Raw genomic sequence first — 23996 nt, forward strand, 5'->3', positions numbered from 1 at the left:
TTTTCAAACAAGACAGTCATAAACCCAGATACCGATAGGTGAAAGAAGCAATGGGAGGAACCATAAATTCCATAGGGATTCCTCTAACGGACACAGACTATTGCTCACCCAAGGCCGTGCTAAATTCCTGGACTTAGAGAAAAAGGACAGAGACACAAGAAACAGAAGCGGGTGGGGGGAATGCACATTAGAAGGGGGTCTGTATTAGGCAATTCGGGAAGTCTGTACCTCTCAAGTACCTCTGCCCATGGGGAAGAGAAAGGGAAATGCGGCCGAGAAATTAGGATAAAAAAGGAAGCTGCGTCCTCCATCAGCTTGAGAAACCCCATGGGAAATGCCCCATGGCCTCTCCCTTTATTCGAATAAAGTTACAGAACTCCTCTGACTCCTTTTTGGATATAAACCTCTGGTAGTTGTGGATTAATTTTCCTGACAGTGCGATGGCCGGGCCGCCCGCGGGACGGGACAGCGGGAAAGCACCGAGCTCTGGGGGTTTAACGTGAGGCGGCCGCCGCCTTCCCGCGCGGCGCCTGAGCCCGGCCCGCGCCGCCGAGCGTTGCCGAGTTCAGCCGAACCGGGCCGAATCTAGCCGGGTTCAGCTGAACCGAACCGAAGTCGGCCGAACCAAACCCAGATGGGCCGAACTCATGAGCTCAGCCGAACCCGGCCGAGTCCAGACGAAGCGAGCCGAGCCCAGCCCAGCCGGACCCAGCTGAACCCAGTCGAGCTCAGACGAGCCCAAACGAGCTCAGCTGAACACATTCCAGCCCAGACGAGCCGAGCCGAGCCGAGCCGAGCTCAGCCGCAGGGAGCCAAACCCAGCCGAGCCCGGCCGCACCACAGCAGCTGCGGCCTGCTCTGAGGGGCCGAAACGCGGCGCTTCTGTGGCGTGTCGGGACAGCGGTACCCTGCCAGGGGCTTGGGGCAGTGGCAGCGGCTGAGGGCACAAACTTTGCCGGTGCCGCCGTTCTCGCCCCGGCGGCGGGGGTGGCGCTGGCATGGCGCTGGCGCGCGCGCGGAGCGGAGCGATCACGTGGTGCTCGCCATCCCTCCTCCCCAACCTCTCGCGTGGGCCGGGAGGAGGCCCGGGCGATCCCGGCGTGCACCGCGCTTCCCCCCCCCCGCCCGTCGCGCGGTCGGCCCGGGCCGCGCGCTGCCCGCGAGCCCCGCCATGGCCGCCGCCATCATGGCCGCGCCCTGAGGGCACTGACCGGCCCTGCCGCGCCGCCTGCCCGCCCCGCCCGCCGCCTTCCCGCCGCCTTCCCGCCGCCTCCCGCCGCCAGCGCCGACATGGAGGCCGTGAACGCCTTCAACCAAGAGGTGGGAGCCGGGGGGCGGCTGACGAAGCGCGGGCCGCGGCGGGGGGGGACACACGGCGGCCGCCATCGCGTCTCCCCTCTCCCCGCGCTTCCGGCCGGGACTGCTCCCGCCGCCTGCGGCCTACGCGGAGAGCGCCCGGCCCGGGCTTGCCGCCGGCCGGAGAGCGGTACTCCAGGGGAAAATGGAGGCGAGCGGGGCTGGGCCGTTCAGCGGCCGCTCCGCGAGGCCCCGCGCGGGCCGGGTCGGGCCTGCGCGGGCGGGAGGCGTTGAAGGGTTCCTTGGGCCTCCCCGGCAGCCTCCGTTCTCTCGCTGCCCCCCCTTGGTTTCCTCCTGGCGCCTCCGGAGAGCGGGACCCCGGAATCCTGGGCCGGATCCATGTTTCCAGGGGTTCCCAGCCGGGCTCGCTGTCACGCGGCGCCCCCGGCCGTGGGTGGTGTTCGGGAGCTGGGGAAGCCGCGTTTCGGGACTTGCGTTTCCCGGCAGTGGCTTGGCGAGAGAGCCGCGGTGCGAGGCGGCGGCGCGGGCAGAGGCTGCAGAGGGAAGGAGAGCTGGGAGGGGGCTCATCCCTGGATGGGAACGGCGCCTGGGTTGGGAGTCGGGGATCGATCCCAGTTCTGGGACGGGACAGGTTGGAAAGCGTTTACTCGCCTTTCGTACCACACAGAAAGTCCCTCCTTGTCTTCTTCTGATAGGGTTTTTTTTTTTATTATTATTTTTTAGTGTGCTGAGAGGAGTTGGAAGCAAAGCGGACTGTGGTTGTTTTTTGCGTAATGTACAGCAAATCAGTTCGGCTTCTGCTGTATAAAGGTTTTGACACGTGACTTCAATATGCTTATTAATTACTGTTGGTTATACTTCTGCCTCAGTTGGGCAGTGTGGCTTTGCAGACCCTCCATGGACAGAAAGTCACTTAGAGCTGAGCCAGAGCCTGTTCCCAGATTCGTGTTGAAGGCTGGGTGGCTGTGCCTGCCTGTTGAACAGAAACAGGAGAAATGGCAGCTGCTCCGTGTGATGGACTCAGGCTGTGTAAGGTTGACTCTCTGCAGGGGCTTGTCATACATGCACCTGAGAATGCCCTTGTCCTTACCAAAACTGTGCAAGTACAAAGGGAAAAGTGAATAGCAGGCACTTCCTGTTAATGGTTCGTTTATTTGCCTGTGTTTTGGGGGTTTTGTGCAGCTCTGAACCAGTGGTATGGCAGGGTGCAAATCCACCTTCCCAAAAAAATTAAAGCAGCACACATGTGCCATTTTCAGTGTTGATGTAAAGAGGGAGCAACAATTTTCTTAATGACCTGCCTACATATGAACCGTGGTCCTGGCAGAGCACAGCTGCCTGACAAACCTGAGTGGTACAGGCAAGTGCCCAGTGCTTCTCAAACAAGAACCTCACTGCTTGTGCTGAATGGTGACTGCAGAGAAAAAGTGGTGTTTCTTGGGATCCCATGACTAATCCGTGTCTTGGAAACGGGCATGTTTTGATCCGTACCTCTTCCTCTCCCATGTAGGAATGGTGGGATGCTTTGCTTTGATGCAGTTAGAAATACTGGGTGAAATCCTGCTGTCTGGCTGCTGGAAGAGCAAAGCACTGGGTTTCAGTTGGATCTCAGTTCTGGGGGAGAAAACTGTACTTGCTAAAATCCCTGTTCTGCGGTCCTTTGTATGCCTGAGTGCTTCTGTAGAGCTGCTGGTGTGCAAAGCAGCACATGAATAACTTCAGGGGCTGTTTGGTTCTTGCCCTGTTCCCTCTCAGGAGCTGTGTTTGTGGTGTTGTGCAGGACATAAAGTCCAGTTCTCACACCGATTCCTTCCCTCTTCCGCATGTGTTGCCTGGAGCTGTGCATGCAAAGCTGCGCAGGCTGAAATGCAGCGTGGGGAGGGTCAGATTTACAGGCAGGTATTGTTCATTTCTGGGCCTTCTCAGTGAGAGAGCAGTTGTACCAAAGGTCTGGGTGTTGTTCCCAGAGTGGTGGGGATAGCACGGGCTGCTCAGCCTGGGAGGGCTCGTTTGTCTGTACAGCCCTGCGCTGTGAAGCCTTCAGAGGTGCCACTCCCTGGTCACTGAGGAGTTAATTCTGTTATTGGGAGGGAAGCAGCTTCAGCAGTGAAGATGGGGGCAGCCACAGAATACCCTGGAGGCCCGGGATTCCTGCACTTGCTTGCTGTACAATGCCACTGTAGCCAGGGAATTGTGGTTTTACCATGGCAGCTCCAGCTGCAGTTTGGTGCTGCGCTTCCCACGTGTGCTAGAGGTGATTCCCTTCTGGCTTTGCTTCCCTGGAGGTGGCACCTGCCAGCTCTTTGCCACTCTGCCTGAAAGAGGAGATGCCACTAACTCCATCAGGTGGTCCCATCATTTGGGGTTTTTTGGGTGGGTTTGGTGTTTGCGATTTCTCGGGTGATGGGAGACCCAAGTCCAAAGCATGGCTGTAAAACAGGTGTCCTCTAAGCTGTGGGGTTGGTGTCCCCTCTTGGACAGAAGGGCTTGGGGGGGGACAGAAGTGAGTTTGGCTCTGGGAAGGGGTGGGAACTCCTGGGTTGCATAATTCCGTGGTGTTGGATTGTGGTGTCATTCCCAGTCATGTTCTTTGGACCTGCATTTTGAATGCAACTTTGCCAATAAATGTCCTCGTCCAAATGCTCGTGTTTCTCCAGGAGCTAGCAGGGGGTTTGTATTGGCTGCTTTTTTAAAATCCAGCTGTAGTTTGAGCAGGTGCTGCCAGCTGAATAGGTGGGATTTGGCCGGTCTGTAGTGTAGCGTGTTTTCTCTGAGGAGTTTACTTTCACGAGTGAGAATTCATGTGCTGTTAGGTTACAGTAATGGTACAGTATAAATAAATCACAGAAGGTAACTGGGTGATGGGACAGGACTTTTAATGTTTTTAAGAAAACAAGCAAACATTTTTCTTAAAAAAAAAAAAAATTTAGAAATCACACCTCCAAAACACAAGCAAACAAAAAGCCCCCACCAAACCCACACATCTACCATATAAATCCTTGGCATGTTTTAGTTTAGGGGATGGATGTCCTTTTCTTTAATCTGGAAAACTTGAGGCATAGTTTACTGGTTATAAAAGTTAAAAATAAAGATTTTTTTTTTCACAATCTTGCTGCTGGAAGTAGAATAAAGTCAACTTTCCTGTTTTGTAATCTTTTATTTGTATTGAGTAATGCGTATTATTCACTTAGTCCTGTGTCTCAGGTTGATAGTAGTTTATGTGTACTCCTGAAACAATTGATACCCCACCTAAACGTGCCTAGAGACAAACAGATGAGAGGTCCTGGGGGCTGTTTATTTAAAGCTGGAGCTTCACATTCCTTCTGTGCTGTTTGCCCATCCTCTGGGCACTGGACAGTTGGAGTTTGGATCCAGTGTGGCTGTTTTCTGGCAGTGGCAAGATTTTATTTTGCCTGTTTTGTGACAACCTTCCCCTCCATCCTGAGGTGCTATAAATAGAGGTTAGCAGGATATCCTTCCCAGTGGTTCTCCAGCAGTTACTGGAGCTCAGGATCTCCAACGAGTCTCCATGTGCAAGGAAAAGGAGCAAGGACACAACTACCAGCATCTGGCTGGAGTCTCTTGCGTCTGCCCTGAACTTGTTTCCAGGACTACTGGGAGCTGTGACATTCTGGTAGAGATTCCTGGTAAGAGAAATAGTGAGACACACGGCTTTCCAGGAGATGTGCTGGACAAAAAAACCCTGCACTGATCCTGAAAGCTGCCTTTCCAGAACACATGAGTAGAAAACAAAACTCTATTCTGTGCGCTTGCATGATGTCATTTTCATATGAGTATCTTTTGTGAAGATGTTTCTCCCCAGTGATTCAGGATTTGTGAATGGTCTTTCTAGGCCACAGAAGTAGCTTAGTTGATGAAGTGCTATTGAGCTTCATTGCCTGGGGGTCATATCTGGTCAAATTCGAATCTCGCTTCATTTTCCCAAGAATGCAGCCTGACAGCTATGGATGTTATGGTGATCTCTTACCTTCAGCAACACCTAATACTTGGTGTGCTTCACAGCTGGTGGTCAAGCATTTAAAACTTGCGTTGATCCTCTGAGATACGGCTTAGCAACAGATCCTTCTCCTTCCCTTAAGGAAGAACAGGGACCTGCAGAGGAAAGCAAGCAGTGACTTTTATAGGGGAAGGAAAATGTGTAGGGCTGACAGAATTCCTTTTCGTGATCTGGTCATGCATTAACAATAGAGGTGTTTTGTTAACAAAGCAGTGTAATATCTGTGCTTGTTGGTCGTGGCTTCCATCGTCCCTTTGTTTCTGTACAGGAACAAGTAACTGCAGTTACGTCTGTAGGTCACTGGTGGTTGGCTGGGTCGGGTGGCTTCTAAATGCATGAATAAAATACATTCCAAAAGACAGTGAATGAATGTACGGAGTACTGACTGTGCATGGAGCTTGCTTTGGGAAGTGTTGTTGGACACCTAAGGCATGTTGGAATGGTTGAGGGCATGTTAGACTGCTCTGGAAATTGGAGAAGGGGAGGTTGAATGAGATGTCCTGACAATGACCTGGATGCTTGATATCCACTAATCACTAACCACTGTCTGGTTCAGTAGCTCGTGCTCCTCCTCTCTGTGCAGCTGCTGTGCTCTGGGGTATATTTAGTGAGTGTATAAAACGGGCCCATAGCTCTTTATTTGTAAATACAGACACCTTTTTATGGCAGAGACACTTGAGCAAGAGAGCAAAGCCAAGGAAGTCAGTTCAAGTCCTAAAAAGTACTTTCACTGTGTTATCTCACACATAAACCAGATAGACTTAAGATCATGCATCAAGCTTGGTAGATTTTAAAGTAGCAGTTCTCCCCTTTACTTCAAAACCCCCTGGTTCTCAGGTTTCCTTGTAAACTAAACCACCAAAGGGCATTAATTATAGAATGAGAGAAATTAATAATTTGCTGCTCAAAGGACCAAGAAGTAAAGGCCATCACCACCCTGTTCCTTGTGTCATTACCTGCTCCTCCTGCGCCTCCCGGGGCTCCTGGGCTGGAACAGGGGCACAGTGGGAGCTGGAAGGCATCTCTGTTCACCCTGCCACTCCTGTGTTCTCTGTGGAACTTCTGTGCTTCGCACTGAGTTTACGTTTGGGGACAGTCACTCTGTGCTTGGTCTCCCTCTTGCTGTCCTGCCATGGGTTAATAAGTGGCTCGTCTTTGTTATTTAATAGCATTTAGTAGCCTGAAATTGAGCAGGTGAATTTTCTGTCTTGCATCCCTGGCTTTATAAAAGATACTTTACTGTGTACTTCTGTCCTGCTGGGAAAAGCACCCAGAAATACTCTTAAATTCATATTTTGTGTTGTGGCTTGAGTGTAATGGGCTCTTGAATACCTCCACTTCTTTGGTATCAACATCCTGTAAACATGCAGTTAGAGTCAGTAAAAGCAGAAAGTCATTTCTAGCAGGTCAGAGCATTCCAGGGACAGGCTCCTGTTGTGAGGCAGGACTTTGGAAACCTCTCAAGCCGTAAATTTTCTTTGCCTTTGTTACAGTCATCACTTTTTTTTGTAAATAGAATGTAAGTTTTTTGTGTCCAAGTTGTTCCTTGAGCTGATTGTGGTGTCCTTTGAGGAACTGGATGTATTATTGTGAAATAGCCCTCTGAAAATAGGGGCTGGGTGGCTTTTTTTGTTTATTGGTTTGAGAAATGGGTGTGAAAGAAGATCCAAGTGTGATTGAATGAATGCAAGTGGAAGTACCCAGGTGTCTTCTGAGCAGCTCCCGCTTCCGACAGGGAGAAGCCACGAGGAACTAGGAAGGGAGCTAAATTTTAGCTGTACCCATCTCTAAAACATGGTGTTGACACATGTAACTGGTACCGAGAATTACGTAAAAAATTGGCTATAAATAGTCATTTGGTGTTCTAAGGTCTTAGGTAATTAAAAAAAAAGGAGTAAAGTTCCGAGGTAGAATTCCAAGAGATGGTGGCGGGGGTGAAAAGAGAGCAGATAGATAGATAGATATGCACACTCGTGGATACGTGCCTTCGTTCTCCCTGGCAGTTTATTTCTCCTTGGATTTTTATTTTTGCCATGTTTCCCCCAGTTGCAATGTCCTGCTTGGGATACTTTTAAAACACTTCCTTTCATTTTTTTTTGCTGCACTTGTTTCTTGTTCCCTTGGGCCTTACTCTGAGATCTCCCAATTTCCTTGGGGTCTCTTCTTATGTCCCTGAAATACAAATGCCAGAGCAATGCTTTTATGCCAGCTCCTTTGTTCGTGTTCTATGGGACTGGATCCTTTCCTGGAGTACCAGTTGCTTCTTCATGTGTAAAGGAAGGGATATGGAGTGCCTGTCTTACTGCAGGCTCCTTTTCTTCCTTCTCCCTCTCAGTTTTTGAGCCTTCTGGTGGTTTGTTTGTGGGTGTTGGCGTTTTTTTCCCCCCTGCGCTACCTCTTAAAACAGATTTTCCTGAGTTTTAATAATAGCACTTACTTTGTTCATCAAGAGTCTGTGCACTTATTCTGAAGCAATTAAGTCAAAATTGAAAACGAGACTTTTTCTAAAACATCAGCTCACAGACCCCTTTCTCCTTCTGTCTTTTATCTGGCAGTTTTTATTTGTCCATACTGTGGTTTCTCAGTGATGTTAGCTGAAGTATCTCTTACAGCTGAAATGGCTTTAAAACCCCAACATTCTGGCACGAGAACTTGCATTTTGTGGGGATGAATAAGGAAGAGTCATGATCTTGTGTTGGGTGTTGGAAAAGGCATCTGGCTGCCACTGTCTGGAAGGACAGTTTTTCTTCTTTCCTAGTTCCTGGACTAGGAATCAAATTAAGAAAGTAAATACCTTGTTTCCTACTCTTTGTGTTTTCTAGGTGTAAGACTTCCTTTTGTACAGCTGAAAGCCCTGTTAGCACTTCCCTTGTCCTTGAGTATTTGGCCAATTTTATTTTTCCCCCCTTAACTGAGACAGTGGATAAATCTGTGTAAGTTGGTCACTTCACCAGTATCTTGGAACTTTAAATTAATTAGAAAAATAAGAGCGAAATCCTTAAATGACATCTTACTTTCCATTACACTGACAAATGAAGACACTTTGATTCTCTTACTTTGCTTTGTGGCAAATAATTGATGACATTTTTTACTAGTGTTCAGGGCTCACATTTTTCTTTACGGTAAAGAGGAAAATGAAATCATGTAACACAAACCAATTTTTTCCTGTGATTTGTGAGGAATATTTCAAGATAAAAACAATTATGTGTGTGTCCTCAGCTTTCTGTGTTCAGCCCTTCCCCAGCTCTGTGGGCCAGTTCTGGTTTTCCTCAGTTTCTGAAATGTGGAGCTAGTGCTTATTTTCAGTTATGGCCAGTGTCTCCTATAAAGATGACACATAACTTCTGTATACTTCATATACACCTCTATAAACTTAATATGATATCTATAACTTCTGCAAATGTTGTCCTTGAGGAGTGAACTTTTCCCTTGGGTGCCCTTTGGAGGGTAAGGCAGCCAAGTCTCCAGAGCAGCTGGAGCAGTTCTTTTTAGCAATAACCTGGTAAATGCTGGTTTCTGTTGGTTTTGTAAAACAGCCAGTTCTCCCAGGCCATACAGAGTGTGGGATGGCAGTAATCAGGTCACCCACCTGAAAGGTTGTCTTTGCTTAATTGCAGAACTTCACAGTACATTTTTAACGTTTGTTTTCTCTGTTTAGCTCTTCTCACTGATGGAGATGAAACCTCCTATTTCCCGAGCAAAGATGATTCTCATCACAAAAGCTGCCATTAAAGCTATTAAGGTAAAGTACAACAAAACAGAGATGAAACTGTAAGAGCAGCAATGTTTTATTGTTTCACTTGTAAGTAAATACTCAGGATTTCCCAATCTCAGCTTCAGGGATGGTTTATTCTAGTTGCTGTTAAGGCTGTTGTCTAGAAACAAGTGGGTGGTGAATATCATCCCTGGTTTTGGACTAGGAGCAAAATGCCAGCTTGATTTTTTGAGTCGTTGCTTTTTCATGCTACACCCACTAGAGTGTTGTGATTTTTGTGTGATAACACTAAATATTGCAGGATGCAGCTGCACCTTAACACGTGAAACCAGTGTGGATTGCATAGAAAGTGAATCGCTAATACTTGACAAGCTCTGTGCCTTGTGTGCACACTGACACACTTCTGCCTTGGGTCTGGGTTTCCTGCGTGGAATATTTTTCTCCATGCCTGACTAACTCAAGTTTGGGAACATCCTGCTTTTTAGAATGTGACTGCAATGTTCTGTTGCCTTTCTGAAATGTTAGTAAGCACAAAGAGTTAAAATGCTTCTAAAATGATGTGCTGCTGCTGAGTAGATGGTAAATTAATGGATATATTTATTTTCCAGCTCTACAAGCATGTTGTCCAGATTGTGGAGAAATTTATCAAAAAGGTAAAAAGGAATAAAAAAAAGTAGATTTATTGATAAAGGGATCTGTGTGCTTTACTAGATATTACTAATAATGCTAGTAAATAACCACAAAGGCTTCTGTTACTTAGGGATTGAAGGAGGAAATCCTGGTTTGTTAGGATTTCACACTTTTTGGTATCACTTTGTCCATATAATCTCCATATGTGGTTTTCCATAATACATTAGGAGCGGGGGAAAGAAGTAAATTGTGAGATTTCCCATCTTCCCTATGCAGCAGCTGGGGAGGAACCTGGAGGTGCTGAACTTCAGATTGATTGTCACTAAGACAATATGTATTTCCAGAGAATGCAGTGTTCATGCTTGCCTGGGCATGAAGAACAACAGGCTGGAATGCAGAGCTGTGTTTCAGCCTGAGAGCAGATTTCCTGTGAGGCTCTGAGGGGGATGTTACCTTGCGGTGTCCCTGCCTAACGCAGAATTCCCGTGCTGTTTGCAGTGCAAGCCGGAGTACAAAGTCCCGGGCTTGTACGTCATCGACTCCATTGTTCGGCAGTCTCGGCACCAGTTCGGAACAGACAAGGATGTTTTCGGGCCAAGATTCTCTAAGAATATTACTGCCACATTCCAGTATCTGTATCTGTGTCCATCTGAAGACAAGGTAGGACAAGCACGTCTCGAGTGTTGCTGTGCATTGATGTGGTGCTGCCTCGGTGCTTGCACTCCTGTGACGGTGATTTGGGGATTCTCTCTGACCCTGGTAGTGACTGTTGCTGAGAAGGATTATCAAAGGCAATAGTTAAATGCAAGTTCAAGTTCAAAGATGTATTTTGTCTGACCTCATCAGTTTTGTTTTGCCCGTGCAGACACTTCAGCAGTGTGTATTACTGTGCCAAAAGTTTTTCTTCTTGAGGCTCCTTCAGGAAAGCTTCCTCTGGAAGGCGGTGTCTGCCACAAGAAGAAAGTGTTGCAGGAGAAGCTTTGATTTTGTAGGCAGTGGCTGTCCTGCTCAGAAATGTTTTCTAAGAAAATCATCATGTTCTGCTCACAAATGTTTTCTAAGAAAATCATGATGTTGATTTCTTTGGTCTTTCCCAATCCCATACTCGAATTTCATTGGTGCTCTTCACTGTCAGGGCTGGTGTAAGGCCTCATTTTTCCTAGTTCTGCTGTACTTGTTGATAGAACAGAGGCTCAGAAAGTGGTGTGAATTTCTGATGGTCCAGGGAAGATGGTTTATGTGACCTCTGTCAGAACAGTTTTGAGACTCCCAAGATCCGTGTGTTTTAGAAGTTGCCAATTGGTTTCCAGAAAATCACCTGCTCCTTTTTCTTTATAAGAGTGAAATACTCCTTTTCTACCTAACTTCCTCCATAACTCTCTAAATAAGCTTTTGAAAGGCTTGGATGCTCTGTAGTTTTTCTAATGTGGAACATTTAGACCTTCCGCATTGAATCTGATATTCTGGAGCTCCTGGGTTGATAGCCTGTGAAACAGAGTAGTCCCTTCTCCTTCCTGTTTCTGTGTTAGCATTTTGTTCATCTGAACGAATGAGACTGTCCATCTCCTTCATGGCACTACTTGCTACAGGGAATATTATTATTTATAACATGCTTGTTTTAATGAATGTCCAGTTCCTAAACAACCCCTGATCTGCACATACACAGCAAGTGTGGGTAGTATCTGAAAGGGATAACTCTTAACTTTTTTTTTTTTTTTTAAACAGCCTTTCTGTGAAATTAATGTGTGACTGAAAACAAGAGTATTGCATTTGCCCATTTTTTGGCCTTTGTGTAATTTTCAAGTCTTCTGGAGAGATAGAATACCCAAAGCAAGAAAATGCTGGTGTTTTAAAGTTAACTGTTTTTCAGACCAAAACGTTCCTCAAAAATAGGCATTTCAGGTTTCTCTGCAATTGATGTTATTTTAGCAAACATTTTGTAAAATTCTTTAATCATTCAGGTAGAGGTGGATTTACATGGGTGTATATAACTGAGTCACAGTGAAAGAACAGAATCAATTCACTTGAAGTAAAAGGTACTTAAAGCTTATGTATGTGCAAGTGAATGACTAAGTCTGCAAAAAGGACAGCAATACAACGTGTGTTCTGACTTCTACCTTCTTGCATGTTCCAGCTGAAGCAGCACAACTACTGAGACATTTTTGTTTTAATGCTGGGCTAAAGAAGGAAAGGCCGATTTCCAGCTTGTTCCTGGAAGCTGCATTGTTCTTCATGTCAAAAAAAAAAAAAAAGAGCTTAAAATAACAGCTGACAATCAGAGATTCTAAATTAATCTTTCTGCAGTGATCAGTGAGGATGTTTCTCACTTGCTTTCCTCATCTTTTGGATAATGATGGAGATGCAGTTTCTGGCCTCAACACAGAATTGGTTGGGTTAGGAGTAATACCAAGCGAGGATCCCTCAGTCTGACTGCAGAGTGTTGTGGTAGCATTTTCTGGTCTAATTGTCCCTCTTCATGAAGGCTTTCCAGCTCATCTTAATTTTCTCTTTTCGGTCACATGGGTTGGTTGTTTCATCCTTTTGTGACCATCTGTGAAGATGTGGGGCTGAAATGATGTCCTGGATTGTACATCACACCTGCATTTCTGACTGGCCAGAACAGTTTTAGGGAAATGTCACAGATTGCTTGGGCAGGGAAGTAAGTCAGCAGTTTTTATCTTTGCCAGTTTGAAGGTGTTGCTGGCCTCTGTCATGACACAGGGTTTGTTAAATTGGTGTGATTGTGTCATGTGCTGTTCAAACCTTCTCTGCATACAGAAGATAAAATGGTGACTTAAGGAAGCTGCATTCAGCATTGGTGCTTCCTTTTGTTTCAACAGAGTAAAATAGTTCGTGTCCTGAACCTTTGGCAGAAAAATGGAGTATTCAAAATTGAAATAATTCAGCCTCTCTTGGATATGGCAGCAGGAACTAGTGCCACTGCACCCATGGCAGAGAATGCTACTAACAATGAAGGTAGGAATGACATTTTATCTTCTGCTCTCAAAGGGCAAGTGTTTGCTTTCAGCACCAAGTGCCTGCTCTTAGTTCCAGCAGTGACATAGCAATAAATTCAGCTTTGTCACAATGGGCAGCCAAACTCATTTTAAATAAATGCTGATACTGTACTTCAGAAATTATCGGCATGTGAATACTGACTTGGGAAATACCTGAAATGCTTATCGTGTATATGCATGTGTACATATGTATGTGCACACTTACAGGTGACTTCAGTGTCCCCTCTTAGATACTATGTTCTTCTTTTGCTGTGAAATATTTTTATGTCATTTCTCAATTTTATAATTCTGATGTTATTTTTTAATGCCAGAATCCAGGTAAGTAAGTGGGATCTTAGGTATTAAAGAGCTTCATCTTCCTTTGAGTCAAGTTAGTAGCTGAAAGCAGCAGCTGTCAGCGTCTCAGTGTGCAGCCCTGCAAGTCTTGAAGTGGTGTTTCACGTCCAGGTTCTCAGAACACTTGTGCCTGGGATTTTGCACGGGCTGCTGGCTGAGAAGCACTGACCTGCAGAGCACAGCAGTGCCAGCCTGCCCACAGTGCCTGCACTGACCTATTTAGTGCCACAGAAAAGCTGGGAGTGAGGTTACGGGGAATATGCATTCCACAATTCCCTCTTTCTCCGGAGGGCTGCTTTTTGGCTCTGCACTCTGTGTTCCACACTGAGCTTTGGTAACCTCCTTATTTACTGTGCTCATGGAGTAGGACTGGGAAAATGGAATGGAGGGGGTGAGGTGTGGTGAGAGACAACAAAACAGCGATGCACAGCAGCACCAGTGAAATCATCTCCAGCTGTGTTCAGCGAAGTGTATCCCATTAAGGGTTTTATAAACCAAGCAGGGGCAGGGAATGCCTTGGCATCCAAGCCTGGGGGCAGAGTGGTGCCCGTACAATTGAATTTTGGGACAGGTGAGGGGCACTGCCTGTCCAGCTTTCTCTCTCCTCACTGGGGGTGAACAGGTTGGCTGCCTTCTGCAGAGATTTTCAGTGCGATTATTCAGATGCACCAGAGGGGATCATTTGGCCCTGAAATAAATATGCTAATGAATAATAATAAATACATTAATGCATTATGTGCGGTAGAGTCTGTTTATCCCATAAAGACAGAGAGAAATGCAAATTTTCTCCCTTGAGCAAGCGAATATCCTTCTGAATATATACAGGAAATAATTTGGGAGTTACTTTGTATTTAAAAACAACACATACCTTTTTGCTTTATTTTTATGTTGCATTTCACTTCTGGGAAAGTATTATTCAACACATTTGCCTGTGCTTTTGCTGCCTGTCAACACTGAAGTTATTTGAAGTGCAAACAGAGGAATGGCTTTAAAGGAGTTGCTATTGCAAGGCAAACATGTTTGCTTAGTGTTTCAAACTAAATATTTCTATCTGTGGAGCTTTTTTTAACTCACTCCTTGTACAGCTTCATTATGTCCACTAACACAGATTTGCTAAAGAATAGTTACTTACAGTAGGTAGGAATTGATGGGATTATTGCTAATTTACGTGGTACTGGCAAGATGTTTATTAATAAAGGTGTTGTAATGTAAGGCAAAGAGAATGGGAACACTAATAGTATGTCTTAAATTGTTATCTCAGTTTCGCAAAGCTCAGTGGAAATGGGAGTCTTTTCCTGGAAAAATGAGTAAATACCACTTTCCTGGTGGGAGGCTTTATCCATCAGCTGCAGGTGTGGCTTGTGCACGTGCAAAAGAGACACGTGAACAAACTTTATCAAAGAAGACTGCCTGTGAAGTAATCCTTAAAAACCTTTAATTATTGCTAGACTTCTCAGCAAAAGTTCAGTTACTGGTGGAAAATACTGAGAGAAACTCAGCTGCTTTTCCCATGAGCCATGAGATGGTTGATTTGGATCAGTCATGCGAAAGGATGAGCCCAGATCTGTGGAGGCAGAACCACCACACTGAGGGTATTGAAGCTCATTGCCTAATGCTGTTTGAGTGAGAGCTTTTCTAAACCTGCACAGCTACAAACGTGGAGCTGGGAGCTAAAATTCCGTGTGGGACCAGCTTTTTTGTCTTAGTGCATCCCAAGTGCAGGTGTGAGCAGTGACCAGAGCAGTTCATGGCAGCATGAACAGAATACGCAGCTGGGGTGGTGTAAGTAGGTCCTTTTGGGTTAAATAGGGGGTTGTAGCCGGGCACTTGCTGTGAGGAGCAAGAGGAATGTTCTGGAGTCACGCAGCCCTTTCTGTGTTCCTGGGAAACCCTCAGGTTCGCCACCCCCTCCGGCCAAGGTTCCCTCGGAGCCCCCTCAAGTGACTGCGAACTCAGTGCCCAGCGTGCCGCAGCTGCCCAGTTCTGATGCCTTTGCAGCTGTAGCCCAGTTGTTCCAGACAACACAAGGACAACAGGTAACCTGCTTATGGATTCCCTTTAGCTCCAGTCTCTATGTGAAATGAGGGAGGAAATGGTGGAATTGATAGCCTGGATTTGAAGCAGAAGAGCTTCCCTAAGGTCTTCAGTGGAAGACTTGTAGGAGTTAACGTATTTAAATTCTTCCATCCAGTAATTGTGATATTTGATGATACTCAGTTATATGTTCCTAAATAGTTATGAATTGATGCAGTAACAGGGTTTTCCAGCACAGGTGGAATATCTGGAAGAAAATGGGGAATTTTATTGTTCAGTCCACTTAAATGTTTGCAGTGTTGAAGGGCCTGAATGCTGCAATGTTGGGATCTACTGAATTTTGCCACCAGCGTATTTAAAAAGGGACTCTTGGTCTTGGTGTAAATGCTCCACGGTTCAGTCAGGTTGTTGGTGTGTTCGTCCCCTGCCACAGTCTGTATTGACATAAAATCTATCTCCTACAGCTCTTTTAATACTTGGTGTTTATATGAGAACGTACACGTAATACTGTCTTACGTTTCTGTAGCTCCAGCAAATCCTGCAGACCTTCCAACAGCCTCAGAAGCCCCAGTCACCGGTCATAGATAACACTGTGATGGCTCAGGTTCAAGCTATTACTGCTCAGCTGAAAACAACAGCAGCACAGCCCCCAGAGCAGAAAGCTGCTTTCACAGCACCTGAGCAGAAAACATCATTTGACAAAGTAAGTCTTGGTTTGCATTTTCTGAAGCTGAAGAACACTGGTTTTGGACAGTTTTTATTTTGTATCGGAATACAGATTTCTATTTTTCCCCAGTTCTAATCTTGTCTTTAGTTTCAGAGCTTACATATGTTGTAAGACTTATGATAATAAAGATATTTTGGCTGCCAGTTGTGTAAGATACAGAAAAAATAGTTGTCCCAATGTGATTTCTTTCAGAAGTTGCTAGATCGGTTTGACTATGATGATGAACCAGAAGCAGTGGAAGATTCAAAGAAAGAAGATTCCGCTCCTTCCCCTTCAGTGTCTCAGCCGGCTTTGTAAGTTCTGTGTCATAATAAAACTAAGGAATCTTTGTCCTTAAACATTTTTAGGTTAGAAAGTAGATGAAAATTCCAACTTAGTTCAGTGTTTAACTGCTACAGTCCAAATTTAAAACACTGTCAACAGTTTTTGGTGGGGCGATTTTTGTGTCTTGTTACTTTGGTGATCTGGTGTAGATCTGTGTTGCCTCATAGATGGAGGACTGTGTTTTGTAGAGAAAAGCTCAGTTTTGGTTACAAGATGAGTTCCATGTTTTTACTGTACAACTGAGTGTGTCAGGGCATCACTGGATCACTTTACTGGCTGGGGAAAAGCTGCTATTCCAAACATTGTGGTAGTTTTAAGTATTCAAGAAGGGAAAAATGGCTTTACAGCTTTATGTTGGCAAACATTCAGTCCCCACTCAAGCAAGCTCAGACTCCCGTTTCCCTTTTGCTATGCATTATGATAAAGTCTGGAATGACATGACCACATCCCAGTTTTTTCCACAGGACCTCTCTCTCATTCAGTGCACAGGCTGGATGGTGCTCAATGCCGGGGTTAGTCCGTATTTCTTTTTTCCCTGCTTCAGTATGTGGCCCCATGTCTTACTCTCTGTATCTGCATCTAAACCCTGCTCTCAAAACCAGAACCACTAACTCTGTCATCAGCTTTCTGACTGTGTCTCTCACCTTGAGCACTTTATGTCCACAAGTAGTAGTTCATTTAAGTGCCTTTGAAGGAAATTGCTAGTATTTGCCTTAGAATACAGATCGAACTCTGGAGTACAGAAAGATGAGGTAGCTCAAACATAACCACTGCTTGTGTCTGCCCAGCTGGAGGCTTGTGGGCATGTGTATGTTCTGTTGGTAGTACTTCAGAGCCTCTGTCCGTAGTACCTCACAGCTGTGCAAGATGTCCCTGAGGGTGGGATTCCAGTGTTCCCAATCTGGGCATGCAAGCTGAGTAATTCTCTCTATAAAATACTGATAGGTCCAGAATCTTCTCAGAATTGTTTTTGAACGCTGCAAAGTTCCATTTTCCGTCACCATGAAATTCCTTTATCCCCCTGACATCCTGCTGAGTTTCTTGCACAGGCTGCATCCTGCAAGCAGGTCCTGTTACCTGCGCAGACCTCCAGAATTCCCTGAGCACTGTCCATTCTGTGTGTTGAATCAGGAAGCGATGGGCATCGCTGTGATCCTCACGTGATACACACCCCCTTCTCCTCTGCCCTATTTCCTCCCGAACCAAAGTATTTTCTTACAGCAGAAGTACAGCCAGTTTCTTTTCCTTGAGGAGAAAAGCATTGCTTCTTTTGTTCCCACAAGAGGAACCTCGAAGGAAGAGAATTAGCCTAAGGCAGAAAAGCTTCCTGAAATGTTTCTGTAGGCTGAGATCTTTAGCAAGCTCATATAAGTACGGGGGGAGAGAGGCTCTAACCTTTCTGTAGCATCTCTTCAAATGTGAAAGGACTACTCTTTGAGTGGAGAAAAGATGAGGAACCCACTCTTTCTTCCTTTGCTTTTTTTTTTTTTGTTGGAAATGGGATCATAGTAAAGATAATTGTTCTGTCTGAAGTAACAGCAAGAATGTGTAAGTGTGTATAGAAATCTGTAAAATAAAGACAACAAAATCTGTGCATCTACTGACTTGTCTTACCAAAATATTCGTGGTTTTAGTGGGTTTCCAGGAGAAGGCATGCAACAGCCAGTATTTCCTCAGCTCCCAAATATGGATCCTTTTCAGCAGCGGATGATGGGAATGCAGCAGGATCCGATGCGGCACCAGGTAACTCCAGGTTTTTCCCTTGTCCCCCTGTTGTGTTTTCTATCCTTTGCTGTTTTCCTTGGTGCAGAAGTAAGGAAGTGGTTTTCCTGTTGGTGAAGGGTGAATGTGCTTAGCCCTCCATCTTCCCAAAGAAACGTATTTTTGTTGTCTGTCTTAGTCAGGCTTTGAAGGACAAGATTGTTACTTCTACACCCTAATGCTTGGCCTACTTCATCTGTCCCCCTTTTGTTGTGACTTTTGAGCGGACATAAAACTTTACTTGAGCCAGCTGGGAAAGCAAATGTGATTTCTTCTCCTAGCTGGAATTCTATGTGTTTTTCCTTCTCCCAAGGTGCCGCTCCCTCCTAATGGGCAAATGCCAGGTTTTGGTCTCCTGCCTACCCCTCAGTTCCCACCCATGGCTCAGCCAGTGATGCCTCCAGCAGCACCAGTGCAGCCGACTTTCCAGTCTCCTTTCCCAGTCCAGGCTGAACCACACCTGCAGAAACCCCACCAGCAGGTGAGCAGCCGTTACAGTGAACAAACCGACTTGAATGCTCTCGTACGTGTCTTTCGCGAATGCATGCGGATTGTCCTGAGCAGAAATGCCAGGATGACCAGGACACGGCTGGCTACAAGGCTGGCTCTGCTGGGAAGACAGTTGGATAGCTCCAGGACTTAACCCCGTTCCTGTCTCCAGCGTACTTCAGGCTTCTGAAAAGTTGCGGTAGGCCTCACTTTGCCTGGGATTTTGATGATGGAGCAGGATTCACTGACTGAGCTTAAGGAATAAAATCATATTCTGTGGAGATGATGCAGGTGGTGCTGAAATAGGGTAAAATGTGAAAAAGCAATAATTAGCAAATTGAAAATGAGAATTGTGTAAATTATTTCCGTGATGTCTTTTCAGTGGCTGTATTAAGAACATGCAATACTGGACCCTCTCCCTGTTAGCGACCACAGAGTGAAGCTTTTGAGTCACGTTACTCTTTAATTTCACACATTTGAATATTCAGTGTATTTTTAGTGCTGTTAATTTAGTCTGAGCATAAGAAGAAATAAAATGCTTGTGCTGCTCGCCCATAACGCCAGTCAACTTTGTGTTTTAGGATATGGAAGTGGAACAGCCGCCCATTCAGGAGGGAAAACGGCATGTTTCTGACAGTAGGAAATCAAGATCTAGATCTGCATCAAGGTAAATGAGTGAAAGTTCTTTTAGCGCAGGAAAGAAAAGCGGATTAGCAACTCTAAGATACATGAATCTGTGAAAGTCATCTCCCTTCCAGGGAAAAATTGGTGTCTGTGCAGTTCTCTCTTAATGGGAGAGAGTAACTTCCCTGCCTGTCAGTCCAGAGTAAATTTTAGGGAGGCAGAATGGGATAGTGAATTTTGCCTGTGCTCTAAAAACACTTTCCTTATGAAAACATTTGTGATCTGCGTGCTGTGGGACTTTGTGTGTCACATCCCAGCTGACCGAGCAGATCTGGCTCCTCTCTCCACTTAGTTGCAAGTCTTCCTCCTTGCAGAGTTCCACATGATTTCTCTGAAGACTTACAAGGTCTTCCACACCTGGAGCGGTTTAGAACTTGAACAAGATGTAAAATATAATTTCAGTGGCAGAATTTATTTATAATCTCCTTTTCAGCCATTTTTTTGTAAAAGCTCTAAATATTTTCCTCGTTGATGCAGGTGTAACTTCTTCTGTGTTGAAGTGGACACAGTTTTGGTGGTCAGCTTCAAGACAAACTTAATGGATGATGAGAAATTGGAAAGGAATCAGCTGTTCAGCTGAAGTGCACAAATAAGCTACCGCAGCAATTTACTGTAGTTCTAAATGCCTGTGAATGAGCTTGGATTGATTTATTCCTTTATGGACAGAGCTCTTTGGGTATTTAAGCAGTTAACTGAGGTGGTGTGTCAGTGCCGGGGTGACAAGCACTGACCATCCGTGGCTCTGGTCTCAACAGGTCCCCCAAGAGGAGACGCTCGCGGTCGGGCTCGCGCTCGCGGCGCTCGCGTCACCGCCGCTCCCGGTCGCGCTCCCGGGACCGGCGCCGGCACTCGCCCAAGTCCCGCTCCCAGGAGCGGCGCGAGCGTGAGCGGGAGAGGGAGCGCCGCTCCAAAGGCCTCCCCCAGATCAAGTCAGAGACTGTCAGTGGTGAGTCTGCTCCCTTCGTGGTTGTGTAACTCTGTGTGTTCCAGTAATGCCATTTTCTGGGTGATAGTTTCAAAGGTTTTGTGTTCCTTGGATATAATGCTACTTGTTGTGGTTTCCGAGGCTCATCCAAACAGAATAGAAATTAACAGCCTTGTGATTCCTGGTAGGAATTTCACCGCACTTCCTGTACTTCCTTTACTCATAACAGACAGTTTAGCATTTTTGGAGTATCTCCAAGTTAGAAATATCTTGGCTGTAAAATGAGAAAAGGAAATACTGAAACCCCATGTTCTTATTTTCCTTCCTTTGAGACATATAAGGTAAAGCAAATTGAACAAAAAGAATTTGAGTTAATTGTAAATCAATACAGTTTTTCTAAGTATTCAGTCTTGTGTGTCTCTCCAACCTGAAGGGGAGCTTTGACCTGGAAAACACACAGGCTAATGTTTGGATTTCTGAAATAATCCTGGCTTTGCCAGTGTTTATAGACCAAACATAGTAGTTGTCTTCTGAATATTCCTTGGGAGTGTGGAGTCTTCTCCAAGGTCATCAAGGACAATAAAAACATTCTTTCTTATATACAAGAGACAAAAACCTGAGCTATTTAATGAGCCAAGACCTGGTGAATGAGAGTCCCAGGGGTGTAAAGGCCTGCGGAGCCCTGGTAGCTGTTCAGTGTAAGCTACCTGGCAGTGCTGTGAGATGTGCTGCTTTCCCAGAGTCTGTGACATTGGCTGTCAAAGTTTGCAGTTCTGTATCTCTCACCTGGAAAATCTGGATGAGTATTAAACGTTGCTGCAGTCATCTGCAGCCAGTGGGATGCCTTGAGCTCCTTCCCTGGTTACTACCCTGAATTTAGCATGGGCTGAGATAAGTGTTGGTTATCTGTCCTGTAAGGAGCTTGTGTCAGTAATGGCTCTGGCAACCTGTGCTAACTCCTGGTTGTAGTTTGCAGTACCACGCTCTGGGTAGGACAGCTCGACAAAAGGACAACTCAGCAGGATGTGGGAAGTCTCTTGGAGGAGTTTGGCCCCATTGAGTCGATCAATGTGAGTATAAGGGGTGCAGTGAAAGCCGCTTTGATGTGCTTGGGTGCAGAACATCTCTGCAGGCTGCTGTGAGGCAGAGTTATTTCTGACACACTCCAAAGAGTTGGGCTCTTGTTTCCTGTATGTTGTGCTTTCAGTGTGTACACTCAATTCATGTGGCTGAGTTATACACAAACAAGAGGGAAGCTGCTTTGGTTTCCTGCAATATAAAAATGCTCCTGAGGTAATACAGAAGATTATCCCATTTTCATAAAAATCCTGCTTTCTCTGGAGAACAAGGAATGGCAAGTGAGGAGGTGGCTGCAGAATTACATCCCATGCTTCTGAGTTCTTTGGCTGCTTCATTTTATTTGATTATAGGAATGTGGACTCTCAGCTGGTGTTTTTGCTGCTCTTCTGTCATTTTAGCCATAAACACGGGGAACGATTGTTTTATTTTGCTGTATTTAAGGATATTTTATATATAAATTAGAGCTGTTCCGGTAACTTCAAAAATTTCATTCATTCAAACAAACGAAAAGAAGTGCCTAGTTTTCTTCCTATTCCCAAATTTTGTAAAACAGCATAGGAATTTTTTCCTCAAATTAATTACAAGTAAAAATTATTCCGAATCTGGAGCTAGAACTGAATGTGAAGGTGCAGCTGGCAGAATGAAGGGGGATACTAGTGTGCATTCCAACAAAATAACTAATTGCCAGACCTTAGAATTTACATGAACACTATTGTTCAGCAATTTGAAAGGATTAAATATGCAAAAATCAGCTGTATTTTAGAGTTGTGGAAGTTTTCAGAAGTTGTGGAAGTTTTAGTTCACTAGAAATGTGTATTTCCAGAAGATAGGGGCTTTCTTAGCCTCTTAAACCAACATTCCCTTCCATACTTCCATAGTCCCTTTTGGAACACCCGCTGATGTCCCATTTTGCTGTAACTGAGCATTTGTGTGTTGTTCACTGGTTTGTTACTTGCAAAATGAGCTTTTTCCCTTAAACCCCACCCAGATGATACCGCCCAGAGGATGTGCCTACATTGTCATGGTGCATAGACAAGATGCCAACAGAGCCCTCCAGAAACTGAGCCGAGGCAACTTCAAAGTCAACCAGAAATCCATCAAGGTACTGCTTGGAAAACGTCAGGCTTTCCAAAGCTGCTGTAATTACTGTCATCCTGTCTCGTCTGTGCTGGGCTTTGGGGGGTTGCAGACGTGTATGTGTTCTGGAGATGGTATTCTGTAAAATTCTGAAAAAATACGGGAGTGAACCGGTTTTTGAGAATTGCTGTTCCTGGTCTGTAGTGGGATTTTCAGTGGAACTTGTATCAGTTTCCTTGAAAGATTGCCAGTAATTGTCTGTTTAATCAGCAGAAATGGTGTTCTTTTGCTCGTTACAGGGGACTGGCACTGTGTGTTTCTTGTTGCCAGTTATTTGTCTCATAACAGAGTTTCATTGCATCTGATAACCCTAAAAGAGTACTAATAAATAAGGAAGTATGCATTAATTAGTAAACTTCTTCCTTCTGTAGAATGTCATATTAGTGTGACACTGTCCTCCAAAGGGAAATGGAATTAACTGTAGCGGCTGGGGAACATCAGAGGAAGCTGGCTTTATACATTTTTACAAATGGTGTGCAAGAGTCAAGCCAAGGAATAGGAACTAAGTCTGCCTTAAAAAAAACTAAGTTCAGAGTTTTGTAGCTGTTTCTCGTGTGCTTTTTGCTTTTTACCCTCAAATGCTGTTTTGTGCGAATGAAATATTAAATCCATTAAAATGGAAACATTTTGCTGACCACTGTTATTTTCACATCCCCCAAGATTGCCTGGGCTCTGAATAAAGGAATAAAGCCAGACTACAAGCAGTATTGGGATGTAGAATTGGGTGTGACTTACATACCATGGGACAAAGTCAAACCTGAAGATCTTGAAAGCTTCTGTGAAGGAGGAATGTTGGACAACGAGACCCTTAGTCCAGGTACAGTGTTACTGCATGTTCAGTTCTGTTACTGGACCTTCATTTCAGGGTTTGGCAATTTCTGTCCAGTTTGCCCAGTTAGCTGGTGATTCTTGTATATATGCTCTAATTGTAGCATCTCTTCATGCTGAACACACAAAAATCAGTTCAACATGTGTGTTTTAAATGGAAGTGTAACGGATGATGGACATAATGTCGGTGTGTTCCAGTCTTCTCAGTGCTTTTCTCTTTCCCAAAGTGCCCCCTCACTGATCCCTCTTTGCGCTTAGCTGGCTTTTCCCAGGAAGTTCTGACAGACAAAAGGAGCTCGATTTCTTCCGTAAATTAAATTTAAAGCTATATTTGATGTTTCTCTTATTTGCTGCAATTCTTTATAGTTGTATTCTCCTTTCCTTTGTTTTGGACTTGAAGATGTTGGGTTTTTTATAAATGAGTTCTCAAATTAGTGAAAAAGCTGCTGCCTTCGTGCCCGAGAGCAATAGAATGCACCTGTTGGAAAGCTTGTCCCAAAAAGCCTTACAGTTTTTGTCACAGATAACGTAGCAGAGTCCTGGGCATGTGTAAACACTGTCAGTGCAAAGGATTGTTAAACGACTACGGAAAGGAACAATTTTATTTGCTGTTTCAGATTTTGCTGTGTTTAAATGAATTTGGGATTTTTATTGTCAGAAATCTGTATCGATGCATCTTAGCTCTGTGCTGCTTATTATCCGAGTATTTTCAATTAGGTCATTTTTGTAAACGTGACCAAGCATGTTTCACGTAGCACTGCTTGTCTGACCCATGTCTGTTGGGATCTTGTTTTGGACAGAATGGAAGGGAATTCCCAAGAAGTCTGAGAATGAAGTGGCTCAGAATGGAGGCGCAGAAGCTGCACACAATGAACCAGTGTCACCTATTCCCAAAGCTTTACCTGTCCCAATTCCTGTTCCCATGCCTGCACCAATAACAGTACCTCCTCCACAGGTCAGAGTTGTTCCACATA

General features: G+C 45.2%; 1 protein-coding gene across 2 annotated transcripts in view; it reads left to right on the forward strand.

The window, feature by feature from the left end:
- The first annotated feature begins 1137 nt into the window (after positions 1-1137).
- SCAF4 (SR-related CTD associated factor 4) overlaps positions 1138-23996 on the forward strand; it is a 31075-nt gene continuing 8216 nt past the window's right edge. The window contains exons 1-17 of one of the 2 annotated variants that reach the window (XM_082278631.1): positions 1138-1320; positions 8994-9077; positions 9659-9703; positions 10179-10340; positions 12521-12656; positions 14930-15069; positions 15594-15770; positions 15987-16087; positions 16583-16630; positions 17753-17861; positions 18193-18360; positions 18950-19035; positions 19808-19998; positions 20947-21047; positions 22046-22159; positions 22855-23011; positions 23823-23977. In XM_082278631.1, coding sequence (XP_082134757.1) covers positions 1291-1320; positions 8994-9077; positions 9659-9703; positions 10179-10340; positions 12521-12656; positions 14930-15069; positions 15594-15770; positions 15987-16087; positions 16583-16630; positions 17753-17861; positions 18193-18360; positions 18950-19035; positions 19808-19998; positions 20947-21047; positions 22046-22159; positions 22855-23011; positions 23823-23977 — 2004 coding nt within the window. In that variant the 5' untranslated portion in view covers positions 1138-1290. The remainder of the gene's footprint in view (positions 1321-8993; positions 9078-9658; positions 9704-10178; positions 10341-12520; positions 12657-14929; positions 15070-15593; positions 15771-15986; positions 16088-16582; positions 16631-17752; positions 17862-18192; positions 18361-18949; positions 19036-19807; positions 19999-20946; positions 21048-22045; positions 22160-22854; positions 23012-23822; positions 23978-23996) is intronic. The other variant, XM_082278632.1, reaches the window with a different exon arrangement.

This window comes from Coloeus monedula, assembly GCF_965178545.1.
Source record: "Coloeus monedula genome assembly, chromosome: 3".
In the NCBI taxonomy this organism is placed as follows: domain Eukaryota; kingdom Metazoa; phylum Chordata; class Aves; order Passeriformes; family Corvidae; genus Coloeus; species Coloeus monedula.